The sequence below is a fragment of the Nomascus leucogenys genome, chromosome 6, assembly GCF_006542625.1.
Source record: "Nomascus leucogenys isolate Asia chromosome 6, Asia_NLE_v1, whole genome shotgun sequence".
Taxonomy (NCBI): Eukaryota; Metazoa; Chordata; class Mammalia; order Primates; family Hylobatidae; genus Nomascus; species Nomascus leucogenys.
The window spans coordinates 83,998,321-84,020,428 of record NC_044386.1 but is presented as its reverse complement, the minus strand read 5'-3'; the positions used below and the strand labels follow the sequence as shown (position 1 = coordinate 84,020,428).

The 22,108-nt window shown below is 53.1% G+C and overlaps 1 protein-coding gene across 1 annotated transcript in view; it reads left to right on the top strand.

The window, feature by feature from the left end:
- Window positions 1-322: 322 nt before the first annotated feature.
- RBPMS2 (RNA binding protein, mRNA processing factor 2) overlaps window positions 323-22,108 on the top strand; it is a 35,544-nt gene continuing 13,758 nt past the window's right edge. The window contains exon 1 of the mRNA XM_030813820.1: window positions 323-679. Within this exon, the coding sequence (XP_030669680.1) occupies window positions 593-679 (87 nt within the window). The 5' untranslated portion in view covers window positions 323-592. The remainder of the gene's footprint in view (window positions 680-22,108) is intronic.

Sequence of the window (22,108 nt, the reverse complement as noted above, 5' to 3'; positions counted from 1 at the left end):
GTTCATCAAAGTTTAAAAACTTGCCGTGGAGAAGGGAGCGGGGGAAGAGGAGAGAGGGAGAGCGCTGACCCAGGCGAGAGACAGGGGAAAGGCCCGGCCGGAGGCCGGCGCGCCGCGGCCGGGGCCGGGGCGAGCCCGCGGTGGGCGGTGGGGATTGGCTGCGCGTTCCCCCGGAGACCGCGCGCAGGCGGGGGAGGGGGCTGGCCGGGCCCCAGCTGAGGCCGGTTCCGGCCCCCGCCCCCCGCCGCCGCCCGGCGCCCGCCCCCTCCCCCGGCGCCCGCCCCCCGCCGCCGCCGCCGCCGCCGCCGCCGCCGCCGCGGGCGCACTCGCCGGTCGCAGTGAAAAGGCGGAGGCGGCGGCCGCTCCGGCTCCCACTGCCTCCCCCGCCGCACCCCCTCCCCACCTCCCGCACCCGCCAAACTTGATGTGACCCTGGCCCAACGCGGAGGCTGCCCCTCTCACTGCCCCGTGGGTCCCCCGCCACCCGCTCCGCACCCGCGAGCGCAGCGCTCCCCGCGCCCCTTCCCACTCCCCGCGGGGCCGGCGCCGCGCTCGCCCTCGCGTTCCTTCCCGCCGCCCCCTCCCCCGCACCATGAGCAACCTGAAGCCGGACGGCGAGCACGGCGGCAGCACCGGCACCGGCTCCGGCGCGGGCTCCGGCGGCGCCCTGGAGGAGGAGGTGGGTCTGTGGCCCCGGGACTTGCCGGGTGAAGCGCACGCTAGGCGAGCGCGGGAGAGGGCGAGCGGGGCCTGCCGCGCCTCGCGGGGCCGGGGTGGCCATCGCTCCCGGCGCTTTCCCGCCGCTGCCTATCGCCCGGGTAGAAGCGGCCCGTGTCCGCGGGCGGGAGCGTGCGGCCTGGACTGCCCCGCCGGACAGGCATTGTCTCCCCGCCCTCTCGGGCTCGAGGCGGGCCGCGCGCGCCGGCCGCCGTCCGGGCGTCCCGCGGTGGGCAAGATGCGCCGCGTCCGTTCCACGCCTGCCGCCCGCGCGCCCGTTGCTCCCCATCCCGGACCCACTCGCCGTCTTCCTCCGAGGCGCATCTCCCGCGTGGCCAGGACCGCGCCTCGGCGGCACGGAGCTGAGCGGGATTAGCACGGCCCGAGGGCGGCACCTTCACTCCACTGCCTTTTCCACCCTGACCCCCTCCCCGTGACCTTGGAGGCCTGGGCCGGCCGGCCGGCTCCTCGGTTCATGCGAGCTGTTGTCATGGGGGTGGGCGGGCTTTCTTCACAGCCCCAGAACCTGGGCTTTGGCAGAGGTGAGCCCACAATTTAATTAGTTTGGAAGGAGATGACTAAAGACACTCCGTTCGTCCTTCTCCTCTCTCTGGGTTTGTCCTGGCAACCAAGCCAGGACCCCAAAGCTGGCTCGGGTGGGATCCTGCCAGGAGGGGCGAAATCATCTCGTCCACCGGCCATGTGCGAAAGGGAGGGAGTGTAAGGCGGCTCCGTGGAACCACCAGCAGCTGGGTGGTTAATGGATGGTAGGGAGGATGTGTGTGCGGGGTGGGGTGCTGGATAAAAGCCTCAAAGCTATCAGTGAATAGGAACGAGGAGCTAGGCTGGCGGAGACAAGAACTGGAGTAGAAGGGGACAGGCTTCGCAGGGCCTCTGGCCTCTGCTGCGTCATTCTAGGGGTGAGAGACCCTTCCTGCCCCTGCCCTGGCATGTTCTCGCCCAGGAAACCAAGGGCTGGTTATCCACCTTGGGCGCCCTTCCCCTTGGCCTGGGGGAGAAACCGCAGAGCCCCTGGTGTGGACTGGTGTTGCCTCCTCCCCTTGTGCTGGGAGGTTGGTGCAGAATGGCGCCGGTGGCCCTCGGCTGGGCTGGTCTCAGCGCGGCCAGCTCCCACTCGGCAATTCAGAGACCTTCAGCCAGCCCCAGTCGATGAGAATCTAGGTCTGGATCTCCACTTTTTGGCGGAAGGGGAAGGGAAGAATGTACAACTGTGACATCTGTCCACTAATGGCTTGAGTGTGGTGGGTCTGTTTGGACTCCAGAGGCCTTGCCCTCCTTGTACCTTGATGCCAACAGGCCCTTGGCTTTGGGGATCTTGCCCCCATCCTGACTCTACCTGGCTGTTAGAATCTCCCTTGACAGTTGGGGAGGGTGACAGGGTTGCTAGCATACTTGGAGTCTCTGCTTGGCCCCCTGCCGTGGGCTGAAACTGGGGGAGAGCATGTCTCCTATGAAGCTGGATGGGGACCCAGAACCCCACTTCTGCTAAAGGATCTACTTCAGTGGGGACTTCACACTGCCCAAGAGGCTGGTACTGGGCAAACTCTCAAACCCACTGCTGTTGGGTGAGAAGGGTGACCCATGTGGCCATTCTAAGTCTTGAAAAAAGCATTTGAGGTTTTAGCCACTCCTTTCTAAGGACCTTTTCTGGGAAAGAGGGCAGAATTCTCAAAACGTGGAATCCCTACTATTCCTCCTTGGGAATTGAGATGGCCTGCGGCCCTATGGTGGTTCCAAATCAGTGCACTTACAAAAGGGCATGGTGGGCTCGCGTTTAGCAGAGGTCCAAAACGAAGGGTTCTGAGGGTCTCCTGGAGCCCAGTATCTGTCTGGTCTGGTAAGGGAAAGGGTTATTCCCCAAGCTCTGGCCTAGTCTTCTGAATAGTGGGCCATGAGCCCCTGTGCTGGTGGCTCCATCTTGGATTGGTGGTGTAGGCTGGAACTGGAATCCTCCCTGTAGTTTAGATGCTCCCTAGGCAGTCAGTTCTGCAGCCCCTAAGAGCAACCATCTGGAGAATCAGCGTTAGCAGTGGTTTACTCCCATGGCTGACACAGGCGGCTTCTTCCCAGTCAACTCTTGGAGACTAGAGAGAGCAAGCCCAGAAAACCAAGGAATGCTGCTGCACACCATAAGACCTCAATTCCTAAAGGCGCTGGGTCATTGGCGAAGGGAGTGTATTTTCATGGTTCTGGGAGTTATCAGTGAGGTCGCTTGTCCTGAACTGCTTTGGATAGCCTTGACTCTGCCTGCTTGACTACCTTACCTATAGGCTTTATCCATGTCATATGCATTAAGTTTTCTTTCTGGACCCAGGGGTTAAGGATACAAGTGAAAATTCTCAGCCTAGGAGGTCGGAAGGACTTGCCAGGAAGTGGTGGTAGGTGAAATGCAATGGTAGATAAAATAAAGGCATATCAGCACACGGTACCATGGTGCTCCTGAGAGATTAGAGTTCAGCCTTCCCTGAGATGTGGGTGAGTAGGAGGAGCGAAGTTAGACCTGTGGGGGTGGAAAAGGCATTCCAAGAGGAGGGAGTCGCATGTATAAGTGAGGAGGCAGGTTTGTGTAACCACATGGCTTGTTTGGGTAACTACCTGGAGTTTGCTATATTGCAGCAATATCAGGCAGTGCAGCCATAATGAGAGTTTGGAATTAGGGCAGTAATGACTGTGGGATTACGGGAAAATTGGCACTTTTCTGCCACTTGGGAAGATGTGTTCAAAGCTTTGATACCCTTTGAAAGCTAAGGAGGGCAGTAGGGAATTAAGGGGAGGAGCTGAATGTCCCTCCCAATCTAGAGGTTCTGCTGTCCTGCAGGTAAGTCTTGGCTGGAGCTGGGGACCACATGAGGTAATACAGTACATGAACCTGCCTGGGGCAGGCTGTGTCAGTACTGCCAAACTTCAGACCTAAACGTCCTGTCTTAGTGATTCTCAAGGGATAACTGGGTAGTTACCGTGTCTCTGAGGAGGGATAAATGTGATTTTTATTTTGAAAGTGGAGACCTTGCTTTCATAATACAGTTGCTGTTGGCCTTCCATATCTATGGGTTGCCTATCCATGAATCCAGTTGTAGATAAAAAATACAATAATAAAAAAATACAAATAAATATAACAACTATTTACATAGCATTCACGTTGTATTAGGTATTGTGAATAATCTAGAGATGAGTTAAAGTATCCAGAAAATGTGCATAGGTTATTTTTTATTTTTTTGAAGGGGAGTTTCACTCTTGTCACCCAGGCTGGAGTGCAGTGGCACGATCTCAGCTCACTGCAACCTCTGCCTCCCAGGTTCAAGCAATTCTCCTGCCTCAGCTTCCTGAGTAGCTGGGATTACAGGCGGCCGCCACCATACCTGGCTAATTTTTGTTTTTTTAGTAGACAGGATTTCACCATGTTGGCCAGGCTGGTCTTGAACTCCTGTCCTCAGGTGACCTGCCCACCTCAGTCTCCCAAAGTGCTGGGATTACAGGCCTGAGCCACTGCACCCAGCCTTGTTTTGTTTTTGAGACAGTCTCTGTTGCCCAGATTGGAGTGCAGTGGCACAGTCTCGGCTCACTGCAACCTCCTCCTCCCAAGTTCAAGTGATTCTCCTGCCTCAGCCTCCAGGATTGCAGGTGCACGCCACCATGCCTGGCTAATTTTTGTATTTTTAGTAGAGACGGGGTTTCACCATGTTGGCCAGGCTGGTCTTGAACTCCTGACCTCAAGTGGTCCACCCAGCTCAGCCTCCCAAAGTGCTGAGATTACAGACGTGAGCTACCGCGCCCGGCCTGTGCATAGGTTATATACAAATTTTATATAAGGGACTTGAACATCTGGAGATTTTGATATCCAAGGGGGAACCCTGGAACCAATCCCCCTCACATATCAAGGGACAACTAACAGTATGAGGTGATACCAAGTTATAGTAATTTTTAAAAACCACTTTTTTGAGGTATGATTGGCATATATAAAGCTGTATATTTAGTGTATACAACTTGAAGAGTTTGGAGATTGTTAAATTAATTTTTAACTGGGGGGCACCCCTGGAAGGGGGAGAGTGGTATTTATACTATTGGGTTGAGGGAGGATATAAGTTTCTAAGAGTTAAAAAAGTTTTTGCCAGCTTAATGGTAAGCTATAGAAAGGCAGGGGTTAATGGCAGCTAAGGGGGCTACAGTTTGACCTGAGGGGCTTTGCCCTTCTGTGCCCTCCCACCTCATCCCAGTGTGGCTGGGACAGGGCTGCTGCTTGTAGGCCTGGTACCCTAGAGTCCATCATGTATCCTCAGAGGGGTGTCAGGAAGCAGCCAGAGCCCTGGGACCACTGGGTGGCTTGAGGTCAGCCCTCCCTGAGATGTAGGTGAACAGGTGCTTAGACTTGTGTGGATGGAACAGGGAGGGGGGTGTGAGAGGTGGGGGATAAGGCACTCTAGATGAGTGCGAGGTAATTCCTGGATCCGGTGTGCTATTTGGGCACCTCCCTTTTCTTTAACATCAGTAGCATTTGAAAGCATCTGGGACATCTTGGTCTGCAGGCTTTCTTTGAATATGAGGGAAAGGAGGCTTCTCTGTTTCTAGGCACTCACCTAGAAGCCGGGCCAGGCAGATAGCAGTAGGAGGTCAGGTTCCCCTCCTCCCTGGGAGTTATTGTGGATGTGTCCCCTCTGCCTAAGTAATCTAAGGGAGAGGCTGTACTAATAATAGTGAACCTGTATGTTGTATTTATGCCAGGCATTGTTATATGTACCGCACCATTTTAACTCTTAATCTTTGTAAGAGCATTATGAAGTACTTACATTATTATCACCATTTCATAAATAAGGAAAGTGAGGCACAGAGAGGTTAAATAACTTTCATGTAGCTGTTAAGTGGGGAGGTTGGGATTTGAACCCAGAGTTTGCTCCTAACCACACAGTATACTGCTATTGTATTTTATATTAGGGTTTTTGGTGAGACTTGAAGTCGGGGAGAAAGGTATCTGCAATTTTCTTTTTTTTTTTTTCTTTTTTTTGAGACAGAGTCTCGCCGTGTCACCCAGGCTGGAATGCAGTGGTGTGATCTTGGCTCACCGCAACCTCTGCCTCCCAGGTTCAAGCAATTATCCTGCCTCAGCCTCCTAAGTAGCTAGGATTACAGGCGCACACCACTATGCCCAGCTAATTTTTGTATTTTTAGTAGAGACGGGGTTTCACTATGTTGGTCAGGCTGGTCTCGAACTCTTTTTTTTTTTGAGACGGAGTCTCGCTCTGTCACCCAGGCTGGAGTGCAGTGGCGCAATCTCACCTCACTGCAAGCCCCGCCTCCCAGGTTCACGCCATTCTCCTGCCTCAGCCTCTCCGAGTAGCTGGGACTACAGGCGTCCGCCACCACCCCCGGCTAATTTTTTGTATTTTTGGTAGAGACGGGGTTTCACCGTGGTCTCGATCTTCTGACCTGGTGATCCACCTGCCTCGGCCTCCCAAAGTGCTGGGATTACAGGCGTGAGCCACCGCACCCAGCCAGGTATCTGCAATTAAAGTTTCTAATGGCTGAGTTTTGGGTGATGCCAACCAGAAGCCCAGAGACTGACTCCGGACTAGTTTCCTTTGGGCTGGTGGCATCCCAAGACGGGTGATGGGAGCTGTCAGCCCCTGCCAGGAGGGGCCTTTTATCACAGATATTATTTAGAGTTGCCGTTGCATGAAGATAATAAACAAACCAAGCCAGTTTTATTTTATTTTAATTTATTTATTTATTTTTGAGATGGAGTCTCTCTCTGTCGCCCAGGCTGGAGTACAGTGGCGTGATCTCGGCTCACTGCAAGCTCTGCCTCCCGGGTTCACGCCATTCTCCTGCCTCAGCCTCCCAAGTAGCTGGGACTACAGGTGCCCACCACCATGCCCGGCTAATTTTTTTGTATTTTTCGTAGAGATGGAGTTTCACTGTGTTAGTCAGGATGGTCTCGATCTCCTGACCTCGTGATCCACCCGCCTCGGCCTCCCAAAGTGCTGGGATTACAGGCGTGAGCCACCGCGCCCAGCCCCAGCTAATTTTTTTGTATTTTTAGTAGAGACGAGGTTTCATCATGTTAGCCAGGATGGTCTCAATCTCCTGACCTGGTGATCCGCCCACCTCGGCCTCCCAAAGTGCTGGGATTACAGGCGTGAGCCATGGCGCCCGGCCTTAAATTCTTTTTTTTTTATAGATGGAGTCTCGTTGTTGCCCAGGCTGGAGTGCAGTGGCATGATCATAGCTCACTGCAGCCTCGATCTCCTGGGCTCAAATGATCTTCCCACCTCAGCCTCATGCCCGGCTAATTTTTTTTTTTTTCCCGAGACAGAGTCTTGCTTTGTTGCCCAGGCTAGAGTGCAGTGGCGCAATCTTGGCTCACTGCAATCTCTGCCTCTTGGGTTCAAGTGATTCTCCTGCCTCATCCTCCCAAGTAGCTGGGGTTACAGGCACCTGCTACCACACCTGGCTAAGTTTTGCATTTTTAGTAGAGATGAGGTTTCACCATGTTGGCAGGCTGGTCTCGAACTCCTGACCTTAGGTGATCTGTCTGCCTTGGCCTCCTAAAGTGCTGGGTTATAGGTGTGAGTCACTGCACCTGACCTCGGCTACTTTTTTGTAGAGACAGCGTCTGCTTTGCTGCCCAGGCTGCTCTTGAACTTGTGGCCTCAAGCGATTGTCCTGCGTTGCCTCCCAAACTGCTGGGATTACAGATGTGAGTTGCCACGCCCAAGCAGTTTTATTTTAAATTCTCTACAAATGGCATACTTACTTATTTCCTGTACCTGGGCGTGACTACTTTCACACACTCTTCTACTACCCATTGCTTTGGGCATTTTAACTAAAGAAATGATTCTTGCTCTAAAGAGCCATTTGGCTGATATTCTGGGGGGCATTCTTTTGTGTCTCCTTACCCCTTCCTTTTCCACATATGGGCAGCCTGTTTAGTCTTCCCCAGAGAGAACCAGTTTCTAAATCCCACTCAAGGAGGCCAGCCAGGCATGTTGGCTCATGCCTGCAATCCCCTGCATTTTGGGAGGCCAAGGCAGGAGGATCACTTGAGCCTGGGAGTTCAAGATCAGCCTGGGCAACATGATTAAACCCCATCCTTACAAAAACAAAAAATTCGGTGGGTGTGGTGGTGCATGCCTGTAGTCCCAGCTACTCAGGAGGCTGAGGTGGGAGAATGGCTTGAACCTGGGAGGCAGGGGTTGCAGTGAGTTGACATCATGCCACACTGCACTCCAGCCTGGGTGACAGAGTGAGACCTTGTCTCAAAAGAAAAAAAAAATCCCACTCAAGGCTGGGACATGCTGGCTTCCTCTCCTCCCCATGTCCAGGGTGGGACTGGCAAGCGCCGTAAGTAGAGGAAGCCATGGCTCGGGTGCTGAGCCTTTGCTTGGCTCTCATGCTCTGAACCCATTTATCCCATGGGGCCTCAGGACAATCCTGTGAGCTGGAGGCAGGGTGAGTCCCGCCTGCCCTGAGTACTGAGCTCCTGGTCCAAGATTACCCAGAACTGAGCTACAGTGCTGGGTTCTGGATCTGCTCTGGCATTGGTTACGGGCAGCAGCGACATCTGTTGTCATGTCACTTCCTCTGTCTTCCGCCCATGGCTGCCCCAGAAGGATCCACACGCCTCTGGCAAAACCATGAGGCAGTGGGGCACAACCTGTCCCCTACACTTCAGAAATGATGCTACCTAGCTGGGCATGTTGGCACACGCCTGTAGTCTCAGCCTCTCAGGAGGCTGAGGTGGGAGGATCGCTTGAGCCCGGGAAGTCGAGGCTGCAGTGAGCCAGTATCCCACCACTGCACTTGAGCCTGGGCGATAGAGTGAGAGACCCTGTCTCAAAAAAAAAAAAGTAAAAAACAAAAAAACGCGGTGGCTCACGCCTGTAATTCCAACAGTTTAGGAGACTGAGATGGGCGGATCACTTGAGCCCAGGAGTTGGAGACCACCCTGGGCAACGTGGTGAAACCCCGTCTGTACTAAGAATATAAAAATTAGCCGGGTGTGGCAGTGCACACCTGTAATCCCAGCTACCCAGGAGGCCGAGGCAGGAGAATTGCTTAAACTTGGGAGGCAGAGGCTGCAATGAGTCAAGGCAACATAATGAGACTTGGTCTCAGAAAACAAAAACAGGCTGGGCACAGTGGCTCAGGCCTGTAATCCCAGCACTTTGGGAGACTGAGGTGGGTGGATCACAAGGTTAGGAGATCGAGACCATCCTGGCTAACACGGTGAAACCCCGTCTCTACTAAAAATACAAAAAAAAAAATTAGCCGGGTGTGGTGACAGGCACCTGTAGTCCCAGCTACTAGGGAGACTGAGGCAGAAGAATGGCGTGAAGCTGTGAGGTGGGAAGATTTCAGTGAGCTGAGATCGCACGCGCCATGCAGTCCAGCCTGGGCTACAGAGCGAGACTCCGTCTCAAAAAAAAAAAAAAAAAAAAAAAAAGCCACCATTAAGTCGAAACTGTGGGCAGCCTATGAGGCTTCATATGCCAGAACCCGCCCACTGCTTGTCCAGGCACCGGCATGGCCTACTTGTATTCTGCTTCTTCCCACATTCCACCCTTTGATGGAGAGAGTACGGTTACCTCTGATATGTGCCAACACTAGACAGGTGACAGGATTGTTGGGCCCTCCCTTCCTGAAGAGTGCACTGGTGGCTGTATCAGCGTTGGAGGCCTCTGGAGTGCAGCAGGGCCTGGGTGTGGTAGGAGCGTTTGCCTAGGCCCATCTGCCTTGGCTGTCAGTCACCTCACGGCCAACTGAGCAGAGGCTCTTGACTGTCACAAGCTATCAAGGCCACCTCTAACCTCCAGGGAGGATGGGCAGAGCCTGACTTGGACCAGGCCATGGCAGAAGTCTGGAGTACTTAGCCCTTCTTTGTGGTTAACCAACCTCCCCCTCCTCAACTATCTTACGCTTTTAGTGCAGGTAGGGGCGGGGATTTAGGAGAGGATACTACTGGCATAGGAGCTGAGACCTTTTTTTTTTTTTTTTTTTTTTTTTTGAGGCAGAGTCTTGCTCTGTTGCCAGGCTGGAGTGCAGTGGCTCAGTCTTAGCTCGCTGCAACCTCCGCCTCCCGGGTTCAAGCAATTCTGCTGCCTCAGCCTCCCGAGTAGCTGGGATTACAGGCGCCTGCCACCATGCCCAGCTAATTTTTTACACTTGATCTTAGCCAAAAGGCAGAGAAGCGATCTGGCTAATTTTTTGTATTTTTAGTAGAGATAGGGTTTCACCATGTTGGCCAGGCTGGTCTCGAACTCCTGACCTTGTAATCCGCCCACCTCGGCCTCCCAGAGCGCTGAGATTACAGGTGTGAGCCACCACGCCTGGCCCATTTTTGAAGAACTGTTGATGAAAAGGCTCTGCACCTTCCAGCTTTTGCCCAGACTGGTCCCTTTTTTTTTTTTTTTTTTTTTAATTCTGACACAGGATCTTGTTTTGTTGCCCAGGCTGGAGTGTAGTGGCATGATTACGGCTCACTGTAGCCTCGAGCTCCTGGGCTCAAGCAATCTCCCAGCTTCAGCCTCCTGAGTAGCTGAGACCACTGGTGCACGCCACCATGCCTGGCTAATTTTTTTTTTTTTTAAGACGGAGTCTTGCTCTGTCGCCAGGCTGGAGTGCAGTGGTGTGATCTCATCTCCCTACAACCTCCACCTCCCGGGTTCAAGGGATTCTTCTGCCTCAGCCTCCCGAGTAGCTGGGACTACAGGTGCACACCAACACGCCCGGCTAATTTTTGTATTTTTTTTTTTTTGAGACAGAGTCTCGCTCTATCACCTAGGCTAGAGTGCAGTGGCGCAATCTCGGCTCACTGCAACCTCCGCCTCGTGGGTTCACGCCATTCTCCTGCCTCAGCCTCCTGAGTAGCTGGGACTACAGGGGCCCGCCGTCACGCCCAGCTAATTTTTTTGTATTTTTAGTGGAGATGGTCTCGATCTCCTGACCTCGTGATCCTCCTGCCTTGGCCTCCCAAAGTGCTGGGATTACAGGTGCACGCCACCATGCCCAGCTAATTTTTTTGTATTTTTAGTAGAGACGGAATTTCACCATGTTGGCCAGGCTGGTCCCGAACTCCTGACCTTGTGATCCACCCGCCTCTGCCTCCCAAAGTGCTGGGATTACAGGCGTGAGCCACCGCTCCCGGCTGGTTCTTGTTCTTTTTTTTTTTTTTTTTTTTTTTTTTTTTGAGACAGAGTCTCTCTCTGTTGTCACCCAGGCTGGAGTGCAGTGGCGCAGTCTCGGCTCACTGCCAGTTCCACCTCCCAGGTTCACGCCATTCTCCTGCCTCAGCCTCCCGAGTAGCTGGGACTACAGATGCCCACCACCATGCCCGGCTAATTTTTTTTATTTTTTTAGTAGAGACAGGGTTTCACCATGTTAGCCAGGATGGTCTCGATCTCCTGACCTCGTGATCCGCCCGCCTCAGCCTCTCAAAGTGCTGGGATTACAGGCGTGAGCCACCGCGCCCCGCCTCTTGTTCTTGATGTAGAGTCGTGGCCATATATATCCAGGCACAGCTTGAGATGGAGGGTCCTACTATGTTTGTGGCAGGGAGCTGCAAATCAGAATGCAGGTTGCGGAAGCAGCTTCTACCTCTGAACAGAAACTCTCTCCTGACAGGAGCATCATGTTAGGAAACATCTCTCCTGTCAGGTTTCATTTGCCTCCATCAAGTAATGGGCTAGGTGTGGTGGGCTCGGGGCTGTGTGTTCATGCCAGCATAGCATCATGTGGTTTAAGGGTTGGAGGTATTGATTTAGGAGCTGGCAGTGAGGGGTGTAGGGGTCCTCTAGCCCAATGCCTTGAATCTAATCCCTTTTGCAGGGTATTGTATGGCAGTGGTGGCAACTGCAACCCTTGCCAGGCACACAGGCAGGCAGTAGATCTGTGTTAGCTGGCCACACAGCACCAAGAAGGCTGCAGGAGGTGGGTGGGCCTGGGAGGCTTCCATGCTGGGGTGCCCAGTGAACTTTGCCTCTGAAAGCCAAGTCCTGCCCTTGGCTCTGTCTGGAGCCTGATGGAAGGCATGCTTCAGCCAGCCTGCCCTGACACCGAGTTTGCAAGCACAGCTCATTCTCTTGTTTGGTCTAGTTCCTAAATGAGGTGTAGGTCAAGTGCACACAACAGGCTTTGACCAGGTGTGTTCCCACGACATTAAGGCTTCTCTTCCTGGGGCTGGAAGTGGCTTGGAGAATGAGGTCTGAAGCCTTCTTATACATGCCCAGCCCTGTCCCTCCTTTCAGATAACTTTTCACCCTGGCTTAGTTCCCCCCAGTCTCTGTTCCCCCCACCCCTACACACACACACCGTTGGAAGTATAGGACACATTGCACATTATGAGGAAGAGCCCCAAACTTTTCAGGCAACTTGGACTTAAGCCTCAGCTCTGCCACTGGCCAGCCAGGCACCTGATCCCTGAACTGATTTCTGCATCTGTAAAATGGGGACCCTATACCTGTTCTACTTGTTGCTCAAAGGACTACGAGCTTTGCATGCTGATGGTTTGTGTAAAGGAATGAAACTACAAGGGGCAGCCTAGGATGGGGCCTTATAGCCAGGCCCTGATAACATGGGATTTGGGGCAAGAGGGATAGCAGGGGCAGGCAGGACACCAGATCCCACCTGAACCTGGGACTTGTCCTTACTAGGTGAGGCTGTGGTGACACTGGTAAACTCCGGGGCCAAGTGTCCTCTAGATGGGGGCTTCTTGCAAGGGGATCTGGGCATCGTCCTTGCCTGGGTAGCTGAGCCGCCCCAGAGCTCCTTGCAGGAAGCACGGGAAACATGTTGTGGAGTGTGTGGATCTAGGTTCACATCCACTGTCTGGCTGTGTGCTGCTTGCCATCTTCCCCTGTGTCCTTATTCAGAGCCTTATAAGTCCTGGGTCTGCGGGCCATGTCGCCACATTCCATCCACCTCACGTCAAGTGGCCATACTCAGAGGGCCTTCTTTCCTATGGGAGGCGTAAGAGCAACCTGCTGGTGCCAAGCCTAAGCGTGGGACCCAGGCAGGACGCAATCCCCCAAAACACTCCCACACCCACCCCCTACCTACCACGGCGACCAAGACCACACCAAGGGTATGACTGCCCTGACATTTCTGTTCGGCAGCCCTAACATTGGCTCTGCAGAGACCCCCCTCAAACTCCCAGGCCCAGCTTGGTCTAGGGCCCAGAGCTGGCCCCTGACTTCCAGCTTGTCCCCTTCTCTTCTCTGTTCACACCGCTTCTTTGCTGCCTTGTGTGCACAAGGAGTCACTGAAGCGCTGAGCAGATGGAGGACAGTGGCTGAGTCTTATCTGAGACTCAGTCACATTCTACTGCCCTTTAAAATGCCTGGTGTCATAGAGTGTCAGTGTGTGATGGGACCTGAGGTGAGTCTACTTTCCTGTAGCTGAGACTGATGAGCAAAGGCCACAAAGCCACCTGCCATGGCTGGTGACAGGGCTGGGGCTTCAACCTGGGCTTCCTGAAGTTGTTTTGAGGTTCTTTGTCTTTTGTTTGAAATCTCGTCAGCGGGTATCTTCTGAGCTGGACCCTGAGTGCAGTATTCTGGTTCTCAATGGGGTCTCTTGCCCTTGGGGGAGCCAGATCAGATCTAGGTGCAATGATGATGGCAGCAAATTCTAAAAACATGTTCAGTGTCTTTATAACAGGAAAGCCGTAAACTTAGAATTGTAGGCTGCAGCTCATGTGCTGTGTGGTCTGGGCTGGTAGGGATGGCTGGGCCCTGCTCCAGCCACCCACCCCCAACCTCCCCACAGCTAGTGGGGCACAAGGCCACTCACATTCAGCTGTGGAGAGTTGGCAGTCTGTCGGTCAGTCTTGTCGTTGGCCTGTAACCACGTAGGATTCACCATGTCACCATCCAGTGGGACCACCCCCCACCCCCCTGCCACCGCCACCATCATACCTACCCCAACCTTTTGCAAGATACTGTGTCTGTCCTCTTTGCTCATGAGCTGAAGACCAGGCCAGGCGCGGTGACTCACGCCTCTAATCCCAGCACTTTGTGACTACAGGCGTGAGTCACTTTGGGATTGCAGGAGGATGGCTTGAGCCCAGGAATTCAAGATGAACTTGGGCAACATGGTGAGACCCCACCTCTAAACAAAATTAAAAAATTAGCCAGGGGCTGGATAAAGTGGCTCATGCCTGTAATCCCAGCACTTTGGGAAGCTGAGGCGGATGGATCACTGGAGGTCAGGAGTTTTTGAGACCAGCCTGGCCAACATGGTGGAACCCCATCTCTACTAAAAATACAAAAATTAGTCGGGCATGGTGGTGGGCGCCTGTAATCCCAGCTATTTGGGAGGCTGAGGCAGGAGAATCACTTGAACCCAGGAGGCGGAGGTGGAGGTTGCAGTGAGCCAAGATCATGCCATTGCACTGCAGCCTGGGCAACAGAGTGAGACTCCATCTCAAAAAAAAAAAAAAAGCCGGGCTTTGAGGTGTGCACCTGTGGTCCCAGTTACTCAGGAGATTGAGGCAAGAGAATCGCTTGAGTCCAGAAGGCTGCAGTGAGCCATGTTTGTGCCACTGCACTCCAGCCTGAGTGCAGTGGCACAAAAAAGCTGAAGGCCACTTGTTCCTGGGTACCTTGGGCTGGCCCCACTGGGTCTGAGTGGGTTGGTGTGAGATCAAGGTCTGCAAAAGAGTATTGACTCGTGAGCTGGGCACTTGGGAACAGGCTGTTTCTGACATGCTCAGTAACTGCGAGCTACTCACTCGACCCCTAGGCCCTGGTTTCCTCGTCTAAAAATAAGGTTTCTTCCAGCTCAGATGTTCTGTATTTGGGTTGCTACTGAGGGCTGGGAGTTGGGGAAGGATGTGGGAGGGGCTTATAAGAGGCTCGTTTTTCCCTTTTTGGATTTCTCTCCTCTTCTCACCCCCCCTTCCCAAAGTAGTGTTTTCCATCCAGATGACACCAGGAGAGCTCGCTCGAAGCAGTGGGTAGGGGACTGCTGAAGCACGTGCATTTGTTACTTGAACATTGTGAGTGGACAGTTGAAACAATTCTTCCTTTCCAGATTGAATTCTAACTTTTAGAGATGCTAAAGGGTTGCTGCAAAAGTCTTTTTTTTTTTAAAGGATATTTCTATTGCCTGCAGTGAGATTTTCCTGGGGTGTCTTCTTTCCAAGTCCCAATCCTGTGAGACAGGAATTTACAGAAGGCCAGAGTTGGCCTCTAGGGGTGACTGTTCCTGGTGGGTTGGTGGGTTGTCTGTGGGCAGGGAAGAGTGGGGAGTGGTTCTAGTGGTTTCTTGCCTCAGTATCCTTGGTGGAGAAGGGTCTGTTTGCTTGCTTGCTTTCTTTTTTTTTTTTTTGAGATGGAGTTTCACTCTTTTTGCCCAAGCTGGAGTACCATGACGTGATCTTGGCTCACTGCAACCTCCGTCTCCCGGGTTCAAGCGATTCTCCTGCCTCAACCTCCCAACTAGCTGGGATTACAGGCGTGCACTACCATGCCCGGCTGATTTTTGTATTTTTAGTGGAAACGGGGTTTCACCATGTTAGCCAGGCTGGTCCAGAACTCCTGACCTCAGGTGATCCGGAGAAGGATCTGTTTTCTAGGTGGTGGTTCCTGGAGTCTGGGGTCCTTTGTGGCTATTCGAAGGCCGGGATTTGTCTTCCAAACTTAAAGCTTAAGAGACTTTAATATCCCTGAGCCTACCACTGTTTTTGAAAGCAGTGTTTACCTTTTCCGTCGCTAATAAAAGCCAGCACTTATGGAACTTGTCCTCATGGTCACGGTATCTGAGAAGTTGAGAGTTGGATCCCTCAGCATCGGACTTGTCCTTCCCCTTGCAGAGGGAGACACACTTCTGGTGAGCGGCCAGGCCGCAGCCGCTTCTGACCAAGTGTGCAGTCCCCATGGTCGTGGCTCGTGGCTGACCCTGTGTCCCAGTCCTGCTCTTCATGGAGGCTTTTCTCAGCTGCTTTGGCCCCTCCTTCTCCCCCACGAGTCCATTCCTTATTCCTGCAGGACCTCCATGTGAGCTGGGCCCTGTGTGTGCCCTGGAAGGAGGGACCCTAAGCATCTGCTGTCCAGGGCACTGGCCTTTTGTGGCAGCAGCTTGAATGCCAGGTCTGCCCATGGTGGTGTCAAGGGCCAAGAGAGACGTCTACCTGAGCTGATAGAAACAGGCCGAGTAGGCCCGGTGCAGTGGCTCACACCTGTAATCCCAGCACTTTGGGAGGCCAAGGTGGGCGGATCACTTGAGGTCAGGAGTTCGGCCATCCTGGCCAACATGGCGGAACCCCATGTTGTGGGGTTCTGGAGAACTACTAAAAATACAAAATTTACAAAAATACAAAAATTAGCTGGGTGTGGTGGCGTGCTCCTGTAGTCATAGCTACTCTGGAGGCTGAGGCAGGAGAATCACTTGAACACAGGAAGTAGAGGTTGCAGTGAGCTGAGATGGTGCCACTGCACTCCAGCCTAGGTAACAGCAAGATTCCATCTCAAAAAAATTAAAAAATAATTAAAAAAAGAAAAACAGGCCGAGTCCCTTTCCACACAAGCCTGGATTTGTGCTGGTGTCTTGGGTGCTCCTGATACTTTGCTCCTGAAGGGTTTAATTTTGTCTTTTCGGAAGATCCTGAAACAAATGTCAGTTTGTCTGAAGGAAGAACATCACTGACACGTAGATGGGAATGGTTTTGTCAGAGCCCCTTCTTCCTACTTCTCTTCTCTAAAAAATGACCCCTTAACCTCTGGGCTGGAGAGGGCTGTTGAGGAAGAACATTTGGATGTCAGTTTGCAGCTCACACCTTCCTGAAGGAGAGGGCTGGGTGACCTGGGCAGCCTGGGCAGGCTTTTCCATCGTGGTGGGATTAGACAGCATGGTCCTGAAGCTCCTTCTAGACCTATTCGTACTGGGAGGGGATTCCCCATTCCAGGGGCCTCCAAAAACAAGGCTGAGGATGGGGGGCCCTACTTCCTGTGCCACCCAGGTGCTGCCCTCCCCTTCCCCAGGACCCCAGGGCTGAGTTACGATGCTGGAGCTGGGAGTGAGACTGAGGGGCCTCCCGGGGAGGTGGGGAGAGGTCAAGAGGTGGCTCAGGATGGGTGAGGTGGCTCACACCTATAATTCCAGCGCTTTGGGAGGCTGGGGCAGGAAGATCACTTCAGCCCAAGAGTTGGAGACCAGCCCAGGCCACAGAGTGACGCCCCATCTCAAAAAAAAAAAAAGAATAAAAATAAAAGTTTAATTTTTAATTAAAAATAAAAATAGGTAGCTCCCAGGCACTCTATGTCTAGCACTGGCTGGAGGGAAAGAGCTCAAGAACACACAGGCCCTTCTCCCCAAAGGAGTCAGGCTTATAAACAATTGACAACAAAGACGTAGAGGACTCCAGGACGTGCCAGTGATAGCCTGTGGGGTCCATGGACCCCTCTCCCACCCTCCCACTCCCTGTGACTCTAGAGGCAAGTCTTGCCTCAGAAAAGAGCAGCTCTGGGTGCCCCCAAAGCTTTGCTGGGCAGAGACACAGTTGTGCCAAAAGTTGGTCAGTTCCCCTAGGTAGGCCTGGCACTGTCTGGGACTTCCAGCAGGGCTGGGTCTGCTCCTTTGGGTCATAAGAGCCACACAGCCATGTCTGTGGTATTCTGTATGGGCACACAACCCTGGCTACGTTCCTTGCCTATATTGTTGCTTGCAGCAGGTTCCACCAGAAGGGTTGTTCCTCAACAAGTATCTTTGAGTTCTCAGGATCATCCTCCATCCATTCCCCAGGTCTCCCCCATACCTGTTCCATCTGACTACAGGCGTACCTTCCAGCTGTGCTGAGCGCCTGACTGTGCTCCCAGCATTTCTGCTCTTACTTGCCATAAGGGTGACTTTTTTGGAAGGGCTGTGGTTGCCCTTCACATTTCGGGACAGGAATCCTTGGGTTGCTGGATGCTTCTGCAGAAGGGATGAGAGTATGGAAGAGGGCCCAGGTGAATGCGTTTGGTGCCTTCCAGCAGCCTGAGATTGTGAGAACCACCCGTTTGCACTCTTCAAATGCTTTAAAACGTTTTGTGTATGTGCCGAATTCTTGTAATAAACCCATGGAATAGGCAGGACATGAGTTATTTGGTTGAGCTTTCCTTCTTGTCATCAACTAGTTGTTGGTGCCTGAATCCTTGTCTACATCTAACCTTTTATTTTATTTTTTATTTTTGTTTTTTAGAGGTAGGATCTTGCTCTGTTGCCCAGGCTGGAATGCAAGTGGTGCAATCATGACTCACTGCAGCCTTGAATTCCTGGGCTCAAGCGATGCTTCCACCTCAGCCTCCTGAGTTGCTCAGTCTTCAGGTGCCTTCCACCACGCCTGGCTGATTTTTTTGCGGGGGGGATAGGGCCTTGCTATATTGCCCAGGTTGGAGCATCCAGCCTGTTTCCTGAATGTTTCCCCTGTTACCCTGACGTAGGTACCACAGTGGTCCCCAGTACTGGCCTGAGACACAAGACTAGTTGGCTGGACCTTGGAGAAGTAACTGCATGTCTGTGTTCCTGCCGTTGCTGAAGGATCCTGGCTGTGCCATCAGCTTGCCTTGTTACCCTGTTCTTGGCTTCAGTTTCCCCATCTATAAAACGAAGGGGTTGAACTAGCTGATCTCTGTGGTGTTTTCTATTTCGGGCATTACCTCCTCTGGGGAAGAGAAAAACTAAAGAATCTAGTGACCACCTTAGGACATCTCACCCACATTACCAGCTTCAGTCTGACCTGGACCCAATCCAGCTTCAGTCGACAACCTTAATAAGTGGCTCATGGCACCTGATGAGGGAGCTCCTTGTGCAGGTAAATGCAGGAGCCCTGAATGAAGCCAGCATTTTATTGCTCTCACAAGTAATGGGGAGAGTAAGGTGAGCTCTCAGTCTTGGAGATAGATGGTGTTTGTGTTGTGAAGATGAAGCCAGGCATGGTGACTCATACCTGTAATCCCACCACTTTGGGGAGGCCAGGGCAGAAGGATTCTCTGAGCCCAGGAGTTCAAAACCAGCCCAGGCAACATAGTGAGGCCTCATCTCTACAAAAATGGAAAAGCTAGCCAGGCATTGTGGTGTACACCTATAGTCCCAGATACTCTGGAGGCTGAGGCAGGAAGATCTCTTGAGCCTAGGGGTTTGATGCTGCAGTGAGCCATGATAGGGCCACCGCCCTCTAGCCTGGGAGACAGACCGAGACTCCATTTCCAAAAAAAAAAAAAAAAAAAAAATGAGGCCAGACATGGTGGCTCACACTTACAATGCCAGTACTTTGGGAGGCCAAGGCGGGTGGATCACTTGAGGTCAGGAGTTCCTGACCTCAAGGAACTCCTTGAGGTGAGGAGACCAGCCTGGCCAACGTGGTGAAACCCTGTCTCTACTTAAAAAAAAAAATAGCTGGGCGTGGTGACAGGCGCCTGTAATCCCAGCTACTTGGGAGGCTGAGGCAGGAGAATCACTTGAACCCAGAGGACGGCGTTGCAGTGAGCAGAGTTTGTGCCACTGCACTCCAGCCTGGGCAACAGAGCGAGACTCCATCTCAAAAAAAAAAAAAAAAAAAGAAATGAAAAATAAATATAAATTAGAAACTGAGATTTGGAAAGATGAAGTGGCTTCCTCAGGCCAAGCATGAAGCTAGGAAGCAAACTCCAGTGTAACTAAGGCGTGTTCTCTTTGCTTTTTTTTTTTTTTTTTTTTTTTGAGACAGGGTCTCGCTCTGCTTCCCAGGCTGGAGTGCAATGGCATGATCTCGGCTCACTGCAACCTCCACCTCCCGGGTTCAAGGGATTCTCGTGCTTCAGCCTCTCAAGTAGCTGGGACTACAGGTGTGTGCCACCACACCCAGCTAACTTTTGTATTTTTAGTAGAGACGGGGTTTCATCATGTTGGCCAGGCTGGTCTCGAGCTCCTGACCGCAAGTGATCTACCCTCCTTGGCCTCCCAAAGTGCTGGGATTACAGGTGTGAGCCACCATGCCCAGCCCTCTCTGCCATTTATGGTATCGTTCTGCCATGCTTGATCACATCTGGTCTCTGGCTGTGAGTTTCTTCTCTGCAGGGACTGAGGTGTGTAGAGATGGGGGAGGTCTCCAGTGCTTAGACCGACTCTAGGGACATTGGGAGATGGAAATGTTTTGAGGCTTCGTTCCTGTCTCTAGGGCTTTCTGTAGTCAAGGTGAGGGGTACCTCAGACTGCTGGGAACTATAAGGCGAGGGGTCCTAATGGCCACTATGGGACTTCAGAGGAAGGAAAGGGGAGTTGAGGACGCCAGAAAGACCTGAAGGCTGGATACCTTTAGTTAAGGAGTGAGGAAGGGGTGAGCTGAGGGGGCAGTGCAGGCAGCCTTGTGGACGCTTGTCGGGGCCCTGGAGTGGATGGGCTGGGCGGGCTTGATGGAAGCAGGTGTTGGGTGGCTTTGGAACTTCTTGTTCCTCCCCACGTGTGGCTGGTCAGCCTGCGGAGCCCATGCTTCCCCTGCTCCTGGTTTGCCAGTTTCCCCTTTTTCTGCCCTCCTCACTCTGGTGTGGCTGTCATTCTAAACAAGTGTCATACTGAGTGGACGGATGGCAGCACTTACCCACCCATGAGGCTGATGAGGCTGCCCTGTGCCGCTCCCCCTGCCCTCACAAACAGCAGAGTGTGCCTCACAAACAGCTGTGTGCCATTGACAAATCACTGAGTCTTTCTGGGTCTCAGTCTCCTTATCTGTACAAGGGAAGGGGCTTTAAGATGTCATCTGCTGGGGTGGCTGGAATCTAGTAGGAACCAAGGCGGGTGTTTGGGGGTCACACTTGCTGTGATTTAGCCTCCCGGACTGTTCCCCACAGAGCATCTGTGCTCAGGCAGACAGGGGCCCACCAGCTCATCCGTGACTGCCTTGACCACCTGAGAGCTGGCCAGGGACAGGATGGGAGCTGTGGGGTAGCCTTTTGGACTCTATAGAACCTGAAAGATGGAACCCTGAGGAAAAGGGTCATCGGGCCCAGAGGGAATCCTGGAAACGAGTCTTGAGCCGGGATGAGGAAACAGCCCCTACACTCACCCCACCCCACCCCAAGCAGGAAACTGTGCTGAGAACTTGCTATTTAAGAGGCCTCTGGGGAGGTCTGGCCAGAAAGGAGCCATTTGAGGGAGGGTTTAAAATTAGCCCGGGTGAAATGTGTGGCCCCTGGGGAGAACTGAAGCAGAGGTTTCCGTGGATCTGCTCTGGTCTGGGTCTTTGACCCAAATCATGTCCTGCTTTCCTGGGGAGGAAGGGGAGGAGAGAAGGGAGTGGTACTGGTCTAGGTCCCTCTATCAGGGCACTGGTGGCTGCACTCTTGGCCCATCCTCTGGGGGTGAGGTGTTGGGGGCAGACCCTGAGCTACCCAGAGGGCTTGGTGCTCAGGTCCTGTCGTCCTTTCCCAGCACCCAGAGCACCCATCACCTCTTCCAGGCTGGGCATGTAGTAGGAAGACTTGGGTTTTGGTTTTTTTTTTTTGAGATGGAGTTTTGCTCTTGTTGCCCAGACTGCAGTGCAGTGGTGCAATCTCAGCTCACCGCAACCTCTGCCTCCTGATTCAAGTGATTCTCCTACCTCAGCCTCCCTTGTAGCTGGGATTATAGGCATGTGCCACCACACTCAGCTAATTTTGTATTTTTTAGTAGAGACGGGATTTCTCCATGTTGGTCAGGCTCGTGTTGAACTCCCAACCTCAGGTGATCCACCCACCTCGGCCTCCCAAAGTGCTGGGATTACAGGTGTAAGCCACCATGTCCGGCCTTTTTTTTCTTTTTTTCTTTTTTTCTGAGATGGAGTCTCACTCTGTTGCCTAGGCTGGAGTGCAGTGGTGCGATCTTGGCTCACCGCAACCTCAGCCTCCTGGGTTCTAGTGATTCTCTTGCCTCAGCCTCCCAAGTAGCTGGGACTGCAGGGATGGGCCACCACACCTGGCTAATTTGTTGTATTTTTAGTAGAGATGGGGTTTCACCATGTCGGCCAGGCTGGTCTCAAACTCTTGACCTCAAGTGATCCGCCTGCCTCAGCCTCCCAAAGTGCTGGGATTACAGGCATGAGCCACTGCACCTGGCCGAGGCCTGGGTTTTGAGTTCCAGGTCTGCTGCCTTTAAAGAACAAGCCATGTGACCTTGGACAAGTCACTTCTGCTTGGGGATTCACACGCACAACTCAAGGCCCTTACATCAAAGGGCAGAGAGGCCTGCTGGGCTCAGGTCAGGAGCTCGGTTTCACCCATCCTGGAGCCTTGGCTGTCCAGACCCCCAGATGCTGCCAACAACAAAGCAGAATTCGAGTGGTGTCTCTGTGGGACATGAGCTGCCAGGGCTGTGAGGTGTGAGGTGCCATCACTCGAAGCCCGGGCACAGAGGCTGGTATAGTGGTGCCTCTACTGAGGGAAAGACG